Source organism: Heteronotia binoei, unplaced genomic scaffold (assembly GCF_032191835.1).
Source record: "Heteronotia binoei isolate CCM8104 ecotype False Entrance Well unplaced genomic scaffold, APGP_CSIRO_Hbin_v1 ptg000890l, whole genome shotgun sequence".
In the NCBI taxonomy this organism is placed as follows: Eukaryota; Metazoa; Chordata; class Lepidosauria; order Squamata; family Gekkonidae; genus Heteronotia; species Heteronotia binoei.
Window position 1 is genome coordinate 1 of NW_026800120.1, and position 15163 is coordinate 15163.

Consider the following 15163-nt stretch of genomic DNA (forward strand, 5'->3'; position numbering starts at 1 on the left):
TCTCCCTCCTCGCCCAGCTCACCGACCACAAGGAGGTCAGGCGCCCCCCCCCCCAGCCTGGGCCCCGCTGGCCTTTGCACACTCTCCGGGGAAGGGAGGAGCCCCCCACCCCAGGCCTCAGCCCCACGGGCCTTTGCACACTCTCCGGGGAAGGGAGGGAGCCCCCCACCCCAGGCCTGGGCCCCACTGACCTTTGCACACTCTCCAGGGGAGAAGGGAGCCACCCCACCCCAGGCCTGAGCCCCAAGCCCCCCTGGCCTTTGCAGACTCTCCAGTACCTGCAGCAGAACGCCAAGGAACGAGCAGAGCTGGCAGCAGCCACCACCAACAGCACCACCACCCCTGCCGCCTTCGCCGCCCCCAAGATGACCGTGCAGGAGCTGGAGGAGCTGCGCAAGCAACTGGGCACCGTCACCACCGCCTCTGCCACCCAGCAGGTACAGCCTCCCCTTGACTCCCGGCCAGCCCTGAAATCAGGGCCCAGTATCCTGGGCGGCTTGCAGAAGATGCAGCCGGAAGGAAGACCGGCCCTGTCGCTTTACTTGCTTTCCATGCAGCTGTTTCAAGGCCATGCCCCATCCCCGCCCCAAATGGCCTCATCAGACGCAGCTCTCTGTGGGGCTTCTTCTCTGTGCATTCTGCAGGAGGCTCCTTGACTTCCTCTGCCCGGGCAATGGGATATGGGGGGCATTCCAGGGGGCCTGGCCACTCTGCTGCTCAGCCAGCCGCATCTTTTCTGCCCGGGAGAGGCTGGCTAACCAGCGCTCTTCACCGCAGCTGCTGGCTGCTTCTCCCACAGCAGAGCTGGGCCCAAGAACACTACAAGCCTGTTCCTTCAAGAGGAGGGCACCCGCATCCAGAATGGGAGACTCCTTAAATCTTGACGTCCACACACCAGTAGCACTTCTGTCTTGTTAAGTTTGGTGTAGTGGTTAAGTGTGCGGACTCTTATCTGGGAGAACCGAGTTTGATTCCCCACTCTTCCACTTGCACCTGCTGGAATGGCCTTGGGTCAGCCATAGCTCTCGCAGAGGTTGTCCTTGAAAGGGCAGCTTCTGGGAGAGTCCACTCAGCCCCACCCACCTCACAGGGTGTCTGTCGTGGGGGGAGAAGATATAGATTGTGAGCCGCTCTGAGTCTCTGCTTCAGAGAGGAGGGCGGGGTATAAATCTGCAGTCTTCTCCTTAAGCTTCCGTTTCTTAGTGTTCCTCCAGAATTTACTCTCGGTACCAGTGGGAGATCTCTGCAGCCTTCCTGGGAAGAGCTGGAAGTGTGAGAGAGAGCTGAGGAGCATCATCCACAGATTGGCGGCAGGTTCTCCTCCCGCCTGGTGACGGGCACCAGTTTCATTGCTGCTTGTCTGACCTGCGGGTTACGAAGCCTGTGCTCTGCACTGGAATCAAGTAGACTGTGGCAGAAGGGTTGGGAACCAGCAGGCAAACTCTCCCTGGACTCACCACTGTGACCTGCCTGTCCAAGGTCAGGGGTCACGTCCTGTTCAGATGGTTCCTCTTAAACAGTGAGGAATAGGCTAGCCAAGTTTACATGGAATTTTAAATAACACAAACTGGGCAACACCATGACGGATGAGATTCTGTGTGTGAGTACCCGAACCCAGAATGCGAGCAAGGCGGGCACATTCTTCTCTCCGGTGTTTTCTTCTCACCACACCCACCCTGTGAGGTCAGCCAGGCTGAGAGGCAGGCCCAGGGTGACAAGCAGCCCCCTCCCCCCCCCAGCCTTTGCTGCTGCCCTTTGAAGGCCAGGTGTGTTACCTGTCCTCTCTTCTCTCAGCAGCCTCTGGAGTTTGTGCGGAAGGCGCTTAGAGAGAAGCAGAACAAGAAGAATCCCGGCCAGCCCGTCCCGTCGTTCCCTGCCTGGGTGTATGAGAGACCAGCACTTATTGGGGATTTTCTCACCAGCTCCAGTTTGAGCACAGACACAGCGGTGCCCATAGGTGAGTCCTGCGCAGTCTCCATGGAGCTCTCTGCTGATGTGTTCACCGCAGCTTCATCTAGATATTTAAAGTTTTCTGTTCTTCCCAGTGGAGATCCAAAGCCAGTATGGTGTAGTGATTAAGAGCAGTTGATTCTGATCGGGAGGGCCGAGTGCAATTCCCTGCTCCTCCTCTGCATGAAGTCTGCTGGGCGACCTTGGGCAGTCATGGTTCTCTCAGAACTCTCCCAGCCCCTCCTACCTCATTAGGTGCCTGTTGTGGGGAGAGGAAGGGAAGGTGATTGGAAGCCACTCTGAGGCTCCTTAAGGTATAAAACCCAAATCTTCTTCAAAGCAGCTGACAACATTAATCTTCTCTCCGGTGTTTTCTTCCCACCACACCCACCCTGTGAGGTCAGCCAGGCTGAGAGAGTGATTGGCCTCTTTGGCAGTATCAGAGCTGTAGTTGCTGGGAGACGACTGCTGGGGATTGTGTGACCAGGCGTCTTGATTGGTAAACTGGAGGGGGGGCTGTTACGACGATAAAGCCACAAATGCAGATAGTAATCTAAGTAAGGTGAGTTATGAATTCATCCAGCTATGCAGGTGAAATCAAAAGCAAAGCTAACATTCTTGTTTAGATGTCTTCTTTCTAAATTCTCTTGAAGTGGGTGAGCGGCGTGTCAGGTGCACTGTTCTCTGGGTACATGGAAATTGATGTTGTCAGCTTTTTTTCTCAAAGTAAGAGCAGTACAGGTACAAAGTATTTTTTCAGGTATTGTTCCAATAAAACAAATTTATCTGTGTAGTTATAGGGAGTCTTTCTCACTAAGACTCCATGCAGGTCACACACTTTAAGGCAATGCAGTTGACGGGGTGGGGCACCCAATAAGCAGTCGAAGAGGGTTAGAGTTTCATAACCCAAGCAGGAGTATCCATGTGGCCTGCAAAACGATGCAGAAATTGCACAGTGAGGTGATGTCTCCAAGAGCAGAGTATGCCCAGTCCTTTGTTCTTCATTGAAGCATCTTCCTGAATCCTCCCAGCACAGTCCTGCCTTGTTACCTTTGTAAAAATGCTCTTCTGAATTGTTCAGTTTTGCACAGTTTGCAGAATGCCAGGAGAGCGGGAGCCTTCTGGACCCCTCAGGCAGCCAGGCAGGCTGTCCCAGGAGGTGGAGTGGGGGTTGTTTAACTTTCCTGCACCTGCAGAAGGCCCTGCTGGGAGGAGCGAAGCATCATGGAAGTGCACAGCAGGAGAGGCGGTGCAGCTGATGTGGAGGTTCAAGGCCGGCAAGTGCTCTGTGTGTGCTGGCCATTACCTCAGATCCAGTCTGGAACTCGATGGTTAGCTGCTGCTGTGACTGTTCCATGTATCCCTGGGAGAGAGGTAGGGGGCTGCCCAGAGCAGAAGTCTTGAAAGGGAGTTTGTGCCTGTGGAGAAGCCTGCCAGGAACTGGCGGCTGGGCTCGATCCCCCCACAGAGCTACAGTTTCTGCGATTTGGGTGTGTTGCTTGAATGCCAAATTGCACCGGGCTAAGTCCATAAGGCCCAAATGTTCACATTTTCAACACGAGAATAAGTTGTGTTTTGAAAATGTATGTTGGACCACTAATGAAAGCAGTATATCCAAATAGACAACTTTAGATAGATTGATGGGTGACTAAAGGGAACCTCCATGTTTGGAGGGAGTTCACCCGTGAATCCCAGTGCCAGGAGGCAACACTGGGGAAGGCCTCAGCCTCACTGACCTGTTTTGGAACCTCCACAGGAGTCAGTCAGCCACTGCGTGAGGCAGGAGGCTGGACTAGATGGACTGTTGGACTGGATGGGCCATTGGCCTGATCTAACATGGCTTCTCTTATGTTCTTATGACTCTCGCTGGTCGTCTCCATCAGAGCTCTTCTGATGTTCTTAAATGCAGTTGGTAGTTCAGAGGGACAGCTGTTGACTGTTCTGTGAAACCTGCTCTTTCTTTGTATACAAATATCTATACTGTTTAAAAATAGTAGGATCAAAGTAATATATTTCCTATATGCTCATCAACCTCTTCACAGTTTGGGGGAGGGGTTCTGTTGGGAGGGTTTTCCCCCCTCCTCTTTCAACACTCTTTTGAGTTGCCTTTTTATCCAGTCACCTTGCAGGTGGCAGAGATCAAGTCAGATGCTTTGGGGGAAAAGCTGACTTTGCACCAATGAGAAGCAACCCTCTGTTCCATCCTTTTGCTTCATTGCCAGGATCATTACCTCTGGCCTCCCAAGAGTCTGCGGTTGTGGAGGACCTCTTGTACGTGTTGATTGGTGTGGATGGCAGATACATCACTGCACAGCCCCTGGTTGGGAGAGAGAACCGCACTTTCCTTGTGGACCCTAACTTAGACATGTCCGTCAAAGAACTGGTCACCAGGATTCTTCCCGTTGCTGCAAGTTACTCCCTCGTAACAAGGTACCAGCTGTCACTTGGGGGCTTCTCAGGCCGCAGGTGGGGAAGTGGCAGTTTGCTCCTGGGGTGCTGTGCGGTGGGCGAGTCCTTGGCATAAATGGCCAGTGAGTGAGTGATGATGTAGCATATCGGTGCCCTTGGGGGAGGCAGTTAGATAATGGCCACTGGGGTCAAACATCCTGCAAAGCAAAGAAAAGCGTATCGGTTATTAAGTTAAGACAGAATTGTTCATTCCTTTTAAGTCAAACAGGCTCTCTGCAGAGGAAGCAGTTCTTCCTGTAAATAAGTAAATGTCACTGTCAGGAGAGGCCTTTCTCCAAAAGGGCTTTCAGATGCCATTTCTGAGCGAGGGCCGCTTGGCTCCCACAGGCCCTGGGGCAGGCTACTCTCAAGCAGGGATGGGAAGCCAAGCAGTCACCAGTAGGCAATGCTCCCACTACCATCTCAAGATGTAATGTTCCTGTTTCACAATAACAGTTAAATAGTTTAAAGTAGGAGTCAAGTCGCACCTTTAAGACCAACAAAGTTTTATTCAGAATGTATGCATTCATGTGTACATGCACACTTCTTCAGACGAGGAATCAGGTACTCGTCTCAACTTGTCATCTCAGACGTCACTCTGCCCATGCAGCAGTTGGCACCCCTCTACCAGGGCACTGTTGTGCTCACGGCCTGTGAGAGGGCACCTGCTGCTGCTGCCACCGCCGCCCTTGGGGCTTGCCCAGGAGATGTCTCCTCACTGAGGCAGGGAGGGGGTCTCCTGGTTTTCCTTCTTCCTCGCTTCGCTCCAGCATTCCCTGGTTCCTCTGCTGCTCTGCACTGTCCCTCAGTGTGGCCATGGGGGGGCCTCTGACTTCTGCTTCTCCCCAGGTTCATAGAGGAGAAGTCCTCCTTTGAGTACGGGCAGGTGAACCACGCTCTGGCAGCCGCCATGAGGACCCTGGTGAAAGAGTACATGATCCTGATCACCCAGCTGGAGCACCTGCAGCGCCAAGGACTGCTCTCTCTCCAGAAGCTCTGGTTCTACATCCAGCCCACCATGCGGACCCTGGAGATCCTGGCCTCGCTGGGTGAGGGGGCGCCATTGTCTATCTCTCCCTCTGGCTGGGGGGAGGGCTCTGGCACATGTCCTCCTCTGAAACACTCCGTTTTTCCTTCGGCCTCAACGCCAGGGCCCCAGATCACTTAATCCCTGGTGTACTGAGTGAGAATGCAGCCTCTCTTGCCTAGCCAGATCTTTGGCTTCAGGATGGGGCTGGGCTGATTGGAGCAGACGAGGCACTACTTGCCTGCAGCTTCACAGAGAGTTGCGCACACATACCCGTAAGGTCAGGGAGCCTGGGTAGCGTGCTTCGGACATTGCTTCAGGAGGACTCCGCTTCCAGGCTCTCAGGAGCATCTTTTCAGGCCACAGTGGGCAAAGATGCAATAACGCTGACCCTGGAACCCGTTCGGAATTGAGATGGAGATGAAGATCTTGCCGCACCGAGGCTTGTTTAGAAAAGGGGGTGGTTGATGCTGGTTGGTGAATCAGGTGTTCTGGCACAGTGGAGAGAGCCGTCTCTCCTGGATGGCCCCTTTGGGGAATGAATGGAACTTGCAGGAGTCCAGGACTTGGGCTCACCTAGATTTCTCTGCAGATCTACCCCCCTCCAGCAGGAGAACTTTGATCCCTCCCCCCAACCCCCCCTATTTCTAGGGGTCCCCCAGGAGCAGCATCTGAAGGGGGGGGTGGTTTGGGGGCTGTCTTGGCAGGAGGAGTTGGTTAAAATCCCCACAGAAATCTGGGCCAGGTCCAACCCCAAGACAGCAAGGCAGTCGCTGCAGATGGTTTGTGTTTTTAGGGGAGTAAATGAAGCCCTTTTTCCTTTCCCCCCCAGCTGCTTCTGTGGACAAAGGGGAGTGCCTGGGAGGCTCGACGCTCAGCTTGCTCCACGACAAGACGTTCAACTACACAGGCGACAGCCAGGCGCAGGAGCTGTGCCTGTACCTCACCAAGGCTGCCAGCGTCCCCTACTTTGAAATCCTGGAGAAGTGGATCTACAGAGGGATTATCAACGATCCTTACAGGTATGCTCATCGTGCCTTGCTCTTCCCGGCAGCCGGGGTTAGTAGCAGCAGAATTGTGTGGCTGGAAGGGGGTGCTTGCATACGGGAAGCTTTTTCTCATTCAGGTTGGCAGAACTTTTTGTTTTGGTATTATCTGTAATTATAAACTGTAGTACGCAGGTTAGAGGGGGGAAACTGGCTTTGCTTGATTGAAAAATCTTGCAGAATTGCACGCCCTGAACAGTCTGGTGTCCTGGCTGTAACCGGAAGAAGGACCCTGACAACCTGGTAGACACCCTCCCCCCAGTCTCTGCATTGCAGCCTCCTTCCCGCCAACCTTCTCTGTGCCTTCCTTCAGATACTCACCTGTTTTAATTCTGCAGTGAGTTCATGGTAGAAGAACATGAGCTGCAGAAGGAAAAGATCCAGGAGGATTATAATGATAAATACTGGGATCAAAGATACACCATTGTTCAACAACAGATTCCCTCCTTCCTACAGAAGATCGGAGACAAAATACTTAGCACAGGTAAGGAATGGAGAGCTCACAGAACACAACTCATCTGGATGTCAGAGAAGTTCCAGGCACCCAAAGCTGTAGCTTTGTGTCTGGGAATTCAAAATACTTTTATAGCTTGTTCATTTTCACAGCTGTTTTTTGGAGTGTGAGAGGGTGACATACCTAGCATATGTCTTAAGCAGAGATGCTTATCACTTAAGAATCTTCAAGGCAGAATATTAAGAATTTATGAAAAGATCAGACCATAATTTGCTCCATGGCTTATTCAGAACTGAGCTCCCTGTTGCAGAATTACTTTTGTGTGCCTGGAGATTTTCAGCAGCCTTCAACATTCACCCCCACACTGGTTGATTCCATTCTGAGGCTGGACTGGTCAGGCCTTCTGCATGCCAACCCCCTGGGCTGCATTCGGGGGGTCACCATCCCCAACCCAGCAACACAGGCCAGTTGGTGTGCCTGCCTGGCTGGTTCTGCTTGGCCTCCTTTCTGCCTCCCCCACCCAAGCGGGAGGACCGTCCCTCTGCCCCCCTCTGCTGTCTCAGGGTGCTGGAGGAGGAGGTGGTGCCACGTAACGGAGTGCAGTTCGTGAGCAGTGCCCAGCTGCACTGAAACAACTGGCCAGACCTAATTTGGCACTGACTTCTTTGGCCTGTTGAGTCATCTGCCTTCAGTGGGAGTTTGTCTGGACCTTATTGAGCTTTCAAGTTCCTGCCTGCCACAGCTGAGGATGACTGGGCTCCCCAGAAGGGTCTTTCCTCTGGCCAAGGCCAAGGTCGCCTGTTCTCCACCTTCACCAGAGTTTTGCTCCACCCTTCCTTTAGGGAAATATTTAAACGTCGTGCGGGAGTGTGGCCAGGATGTTACGTGTCCGGTGGCAAAAGAGGTCATCTATACTTTAAAGGAGCGGGAATATGTGGAGCAGATCGAGAAAGCCTATAACTATGCCAGCAAAGTCCTGCTCGATTTCCTGATGGAAGAAAAAGAGCTGGTGGCCCGCTTAAGGTTTGTTTCCTTCTTCCTCCATCGCAGGAGTTTTTAAGCATTTTGGAGTGTTCTTTTCATTGCATGTTGGCTTGCTGCGACACGTGTCTGGTGGAGCATTGCAGTTACCCGGGACTTTGGAAAAAGTTTTGCATGAAACGGAAGCCATGATTGACCTTCCAAATCACCAGAGTGCAGAATGGGGATACCGACAACCTCAGCACCTCTTGTGTTATGCTTATGTTTTAGCTGCAGGGGAAACTTTGGCAAAAGTTCACAAATGCTGTGTCCCAAAGCCCCCCGCCCCTGCACTTGATGTTCCTTATGCAGGGAGCTTCAGGGGTCTGGCATCCCCCCCCCCCCCAGTGACTGGAATCCTGAGAGGCCCCTCCACTACTCCCAGAAATAGTGCTATAATTGATGCCCCTCCCCCAGCCCCAAGATTTGCAGCTCGCCCTTTTGGGGCAGGGAAAAATATGAATCACTATTTTTCATGCTTTCCTATCTCTCTTCTTAACATCAAGTCACAGCTCTATGGTGACTCTAGAGTTTTCAAGGCCAGAAATGTTTTGCAGTGGTTTTCCATTGCCTGCCTCTATGCATAGCAACCCTGAACTCCTGGGTGGACTCTCATCCAAATGCTAATCAGTTCTGAGTTCTGACAAGAGGCTATCCGAGTAGAGACAAAATGGTTTCAGAACTGTACTCTGGAACTGAACTGTCAGGGTGAACTGGAAATCCCTCTGCCTGAATTGTGGGGCTCATTTGCTGCGTCTCGTCAGTAGAATGTGGCACAGGCTTCCACCCCTTGGCTCTCCGTGCGGCTGGCCTTCCATACGACATTTTGCTTTTGCCTGGGTTGTGTCTTGATTTCCTGTCTTGGCTCATTAACTGGCCCCATTTGGACTAGCAGGTCGATCAAGCATTACTTCCTGATGGACCAGGGTGACTTCTACGTGCATTTCATGGACCTCACAGAAGAAGAGCTGAAAAAGCCCGTGGAGGACATCATCCCCACCAGACTGGAGGCTCTGCTGGAATTAGCCTTGAGAATGAGCACAGCAAACACAGACCCATTCAAGGATGACTTAAAGGTGAGCGCCTGAATTTCCTGTCCATTTTCCTGGCACATGGCCTCTCCATTACGAAGGGGGCCTGCAGTGGGCAAGCTCAGCTGTGGGCTTCGGAGGCTGTGATGGGTAGGTGCCTGGAGCTCAGGTGGCTGCTGGAAGGGGCTGAGGGGCCATTTGGGAAGGGTTGCAGTCTCCCCCCTCCCAGCCTGTCATTCCCCACACCCAGCAGCTGCTTCGTGCTCCCCTCTGGGATGGGAGTTCTGATGATGGCTTGCAAGAGTAATTAATACCCATTGCTGCTAAACTCTTAATGTGAAAACAAGAGCATCTTAATCTTGGTCTGAAGTGATTCTCAGAGGCCTTGCCGTAGGGTCTGTTCCTCTGTGAACCGCCAGTGGTGTCTGGCCATCTGCTGCTGTCTTCCTCAGTAGATCTAAAGCATCACACAAATTGCAAGCACAGGCACGATTCAATAGCAGCTTTTCACTACAAAGCCTCCAGTGGGGGAAGGAGAGGAGGAGGTTCTGTCTCCAGCTGTCATGTCAGTCTATATTGTAGCGAGAAAATACACAAGAGAGCCAGCTTGGTTTTCCAGCGGTGAAAAGCTAGTCCAAGTGAGATTAATAAAAGGGAACACAGGCTGTGGCAAATCAAATGCAAGACTGATCAGGCAGGCAAAAAGGGACTATGAGGAGCATATTGCAAAAAGCATAAAGACCAACAATAAAAATTTGTGGTGAAGTGCAAAGTAATGCACATTGGGGCCAAGAATCCCAGCTACAAATACAAGTTGATGAGATGTGAACTGGCAGAGACTGACCAAGAGAGAGATCTTGGGGTTGTGAGTGGTAGATAACTCACTGAAAATGTCAAGACAGTGTGCAGTTGCAATAAAAAAGGCCAACACCATGCTGGGAATTATTAGGAAGGGAATTGAAAACAAATCAACCAGTATCATAATGCCCCTGTGTAAATCGATGGTGCGGACTCATTTGGAATATTGTGTACAATTTTGGTCACTGCACCTCAAAAAGGATATTATAGCATTGGAGAAAGTCCAGAAAAGGGCAACTAGAATGATTAAAGGTTTGGAACACTTTCCCTATGAAGAAAGGTTAAAACACTTGGGGCTCTTTAGCTTGGGGAAACGTCGACTGCGGGGTGACATGATAGAGGTTTACAAGAGAAAGTAGAGAAAGAAGCTATAGCAACAAGAAAGCTTCTCACAGGAAGCATGCAAAATATTCTGCTTAGTATACAAAAATCCTCCATAGCTTAGCAAATATCCAGAAGTAACCTGTCTCAGTGTGACGCATGTGAGAACATCTTTGTTTTCCAGACACTCAAGGGTCTGGTAGCTGAGCTTGTCTGGGTAACTGAACTTGTGATACTCCCACGCCTTTTAAGGGTCATAATGTCAAGACAGCTAGATGATACTACAAACCCCGGAAGTCCCCAAAGTGAAAGGGTTTCTAGACCCACTTGTGAACCTCCTGATGGCACTTGGGTTTTTTTTTTTGCCAGTGTGACACAGAGGGTTGGACTGGATGGGCCATTGGCTGGATCCAACATGGCTTCTCTTATGTTCTTAGTGGTTAAGGACGTGGACTCTTACCATAGCTCTGGTAGGAGTTGTCCTTGAAAGGGCAGCTGCTTGTAAGAGCGTTCTCAGCCCCACTTACCTCACAGGGTTTCTGTTGTGGGGGTGGGGGGAAGGTAAAGGAGAGACTCTGAGATTCAGAATATAGGGTGGGATATAAATCCAGTATCTTCTGTCTTCTTCAAGTCCTTGGGACCTGATGTGATGCAGGTTTTTATTTTAGTAACCACAGAAAACATTCACAAACCTAGTATTGACAGTGTGGATGTCTTGAACTTTGGGCAATCTTTTTGCACACATGTTCCAAGTATTTCCTACTGGATCCTTGGTTGCTATGTTGTGTTTAGTCTGTGTATCTGCTGAGAATGAACTTGATCGTCTGGAAAATCATGGGACTGAGATTGCCAGATTGGAGATAACAAACTCGCAGGGTGACACATGCTCTTGTTTCCATGTGATGAGATGTCCTCATTTTCTGCTCAGAGGACAAAAGCCCTAAGGAGCCGCCACATCCTCCAATCTCCTCGCCCTTCTCCTGGCACCTAGATGCAGCTGACTATTTTGGGGGCGGGGGGTGCTCCTGGCTGTTTGGGTTTGCTTTTATCCCTGACACCAGGCTTGCATTTCTGTGTCTGGCGTAGCCTCTTGCTTCGTGACATGGTTTTTTTCCTCCTGGTATCTCTTTCCAGATCGATCTAATGCCGCATGACCTCATCACGCAGCTCTTGAGAGTCCTCGCCATTGAAACCAAGCAGGAAAAGGCCATTATCCATGCAGAACCCACTGAGCTTTCCCTGAGTGGCCTGGAAGCTTTCTCTTTTGATTACATTGTCAAATGGCCGCTCTCTCTGATCATCAACAGGTATGTCCTGCTCTCTCCCAGGCAAACTGGCTGTTTTGGCTCTGGCTAACGGATCTTCATTGGGGTCACCGAGCGACAGTGGGTCCCGGCAGTGATGGAGGTGAGGTTTCGGCTTCCCTGAGGGCCCTGGGGGAAGGGGGTAGTGGGTGGTCAGGCAGGCTCTGGTGCAGGGACCCTCCGCAGCCCAGCTGACATCGCCTTCTGCCAAGGGGTTTCTCTGCACTGCAGGCCTTGTGTTGGATTTTCAGGAAGGCCTTGACCCGCTACCAAATGCTCTTCCGGCACATGTTTTACTGCAAGCACGTGGAGCGGCAGCTGTGCAACGTCTGGATCAGCAGCAAAGCAGCCAAGCAGTATTCGCTGCATTCCTCCAAGTGGTGAGGCTTTTGCTCTCTCTGGTTGCTGGGCTTCTCTTTCCTCAGCCTTGCTTGTGGGGAGCAGCCACAGCTTTCCATGTGAGACTGTGGAGCTCTTTGCGAGCTGCAGGAAGTTGCCTGATGGTGTTCAGTTGGCCTGTGGTCTGGTACTCCTCCGGCACTGTCCTTCATCTGGCTTCCTCCCAGAAGGAGTTTTGGGGCAGAGGGAGCCTTTGCAGCAGCTGCTGTGGGCAGGAGGTGGAGGCCTTTTGCCTGCCTTGATGGGGTGTTCAGAACCACAGCGTCACCTTTTGTTTCTGGAGCCCCAACAGAGCAGAGGCTCATTTGATGCTGTCTGACTCCAACCAGCAGCCCTCCTCATGGTGGTGCTCTCTGTGCCCCCTCCACCGCCCCGTTCCCTTCTGAGGAAAGGCAGCTCCGGCCCTCACAGTCCCCTCTTCTCCCTAGGTTTGCAGGTGCCTTCACTCTGCGCCAACGCATGCTCAACTTTGTGCAGAACATCCAGTACTACATGATGTTTGAAGTGATGGAGCCCACGTGGCACATCCTGGAGAAGAATCTCAAGTCGGTGAGGCTGAGATGGAATGGATCCTGTTCTTTTCAGGAGATGGGCAGCAGCATGCACTAGAAGCAGAAATCCTGCCCACCTCCGCTGTCTTCTGTCAGGATGAAATCAGGGACCTTTAAGCTATGTTCTTTCCTTCCTATCCCCCCACTGCCTGGGGATGTTGTGGTTTAAGAAAGCAAGGCTAATTTGAATCCCTCCTCACCAGCCCAGGAGAGAGAACAGCAAAGTACTGAAGAGCTTTTGGTTCTGCTAGAGAGAGGCTGACGTGCCAGTGTGGGCTGCCTTCTTGTCTGCAGATTGCCAAGTGGTTCTGTGCAGCCACAGGGAGGGCCGGAAGTGGCTTCAGACCTTCTGTTTTACTGCCTTTGCTGAAGCAGAGCAATGAGAAATGGGGAGCTGTGTCCCATACCATGCCCAGCCCCTTTCTGGTGCTTGCTGTGGGTGACTTTGTCGAGGAAGAGGTCTCCCGAGGGGGTGCAGTGGCGGCTTCTGCTGAGCAGGGCTTCTTGCGTACAGAGCCCCTGACTCTGAGGGCTGCTTCATTCTCCCTGGGACATGCCTCAACCCAGTGTGGAGCCCACAGCGGCCCTCCGTGGGCGAGTGAGTGGAAGGAATGATGGGAAGTGGTCTGTCTGAACACTCCTCCAAGAGGAGGCCTGTGCTGTCATACAGACGACTTTTGCTGCTGTTGTAGGCTCATCCAGGAACCGCTGGGGAGCTCGACTGGTTTCTTTGCTGTGTCCAACAGGCCTCCAACATAGATGATGTCTTGAGCCATCACACAAGCTTTCTCGACAACTGCTTGAAGGACTGCATGTTGACCAACCCGGAGCTGCTGAAGATCTTCTCCAAGATGATGTCCGTCTGTGTCATGTTCACCAACTGTATGCAGGTAGGACTTGGTGCACCGGCGGGAAGCGCAGAAGGCTGGGGGTGGAGCTCTAGGCTCAGGACTCTTTGCCTCCCTCTGCCCCCCCTCCAGAGGTTCTCCCACAGCATGAAACTGGATAATGAGCTAGGCCGTCTCACGGTGGAACATGGGACCATGCGGGGCCCACCTACTGAGCAGGAGCGTGTGGAGGAGTCTGCACGGAAGCAGCTGGCCAACAGGGTAAGAGGAGGGAAGGGGGGGGGGTTAGCTCACAGCCATGGAGCATCCACCTGGCACGTGGAAGGCCACAAAGGTTTGATCCTCAGTCTCTGCAGCCAGAAGCCTCTGGGGTGGGGGGAGTGATCTGAGACATGGTTGCCAGCATGAGGGGTCAGTGCTGCGGACCTTGTTGGGCCAGGGATTTTATTCCATGCGAGGCCATGTTCAGAAGTGGCTGTCACACGGCCTGTAGTCCCTCTGCCTCTGAGAGTTGCTGTGTTTGGCTGCCCTTCAGCTCCTAGCCGAGCACGCAGACACCTTGCACCTGACTTCGGGCTTCGAAGCCACCATCAACAAGTTTGACAGCAACTTCTCCGCCCACCTCCTGGACCTCCTGGACAAGCTGAGCCTTTACAGCACCAATGACTGTGAGCACAGCATGATCAACATCATCTACAGGTGAGCCAGCTCTCACCCCCACTTGGGGGGCCCAGAAATGGCTGGGGTCAGGGCCCCTCTCCAGGGCACTTCCCTCCCCTCCTTTCTTCTCTAGGCTGGACTTCAACGGCTTCTACACAGAGCGCTTGGAGCACCTGTCTGCCGAGCGGAGCCAGAAGGCAGCCTCCCAAGCAGCACCTCCTCCCCGAGTCGTCCTTGTGGCTGCTGCTCAGTGACGCCCTCCCACTGAAGAGCATTTCCCCAGGGGAGGGGCTGAGAGGGCAGATGTGCTCCCGGCGCAGCAGCAGTCGAAGCTTGAAGCGCAAGGCCCAGCGGCTGTTGCTGGAAGGTGGATGTGGAATGGATTCTGTTTCTGAGGGGCATCCACACTTTTATACACAAAACTAACTTGTACAGTTGTGTGTTTTACTTGAAAATAAAAATCTTTAGTGGTATTCTGATGCACGCGTCTCCAGCCTCCTTGGAGCAGTCAGGGCAAGACAGTTGCTGCTCCGGGGGTGGGGGGGCATTCACAATTACACTTGCTGAGTTTTGCGTCTTTGCAGAGCTGGGGTCTAGTGCTGGTGCCTTCTTTCTAAGGTCACAGCACAGACTGCATGCCCAGAGGGGAGGAAGAGCCATCTATACCTTGCTGCTCTGTTTCTGCCAAAGAATGCCACAGCAAGTTCAACAGACACTAACTGCGTGCAGGGGAGACTGTGGGAAGGCACTCGAAGGACAATCTGTTTTGCTGCGTGGTCTCTTTACATCACATTGATAGACTATTGTGGGTATAGACCAGGGATGGCCAATGGTAGCTCTCCAGATGTTTTTTGCCTACAACTCCCAGCAGCCCCAGCCATTGGCCATCCTGGCTGGGGCTGATGGGAGTTGTAGGCAAAAACATCTGGAGAGCTTCCGTTGGCCACCCCTGGTATAGACTATTAAGGCAACAGGTGGCCCAGTGAATGTGGAGGTTCCCTGAAGTCACCATGGCTAATAGCTGCTGACAGACCTTTTCTCCATGAATCGGTCTAATCCCCTTTTCAAATTGTTTATTTCTGTGGCCATCACCACATCCTCTGGCAGCAGATTTCACATTTTAATCACTTGCTGAAGAAAGTAAAGGGCTGGACACTGGTGGTTGTTGTACATGACTCTTGGGGGGAGGAAATCCCCCAGCGGATGTCCAACGGTGCTTCCATATATCAGGTAAAATAAGAATAAT

The 15163-nt window shown here is 52.4% G+C and overlaps 1 protein-coding gene across 1 annotated transcript; it reads left to right on the top strand.

Moving 5' to 3' along the window:
• Positions 1–5: 5 nt before the first annotated feature.
• On the top strand, positions 6–14393 carry TUBGCP2 (tubulin gamma complex component 2; the record flags this gene model as incomplete). The annotated part of the gene is made up of 16 exons (XM_060263806.1): positions 6–35; positions 267–437; positions 1798–1957; positions 4173–4380; positions 5248–5447; positions 6258–6447; positions 6810–6955; positions 7768–7948; positions 8841–9021; positions 11290–11462; positions 11711–11839; positions 12287–12407; positions 13156–13299; positions 13390–13518; positions 13793–13956; positions 14051–14393. Coding segments are annotated over 16 exons (2448 nt in total), but the record flags the coding sequence as incomplete, so codon positions are not given.
• Positions 14394–15163: the final 770 nt, after the last annotated feature.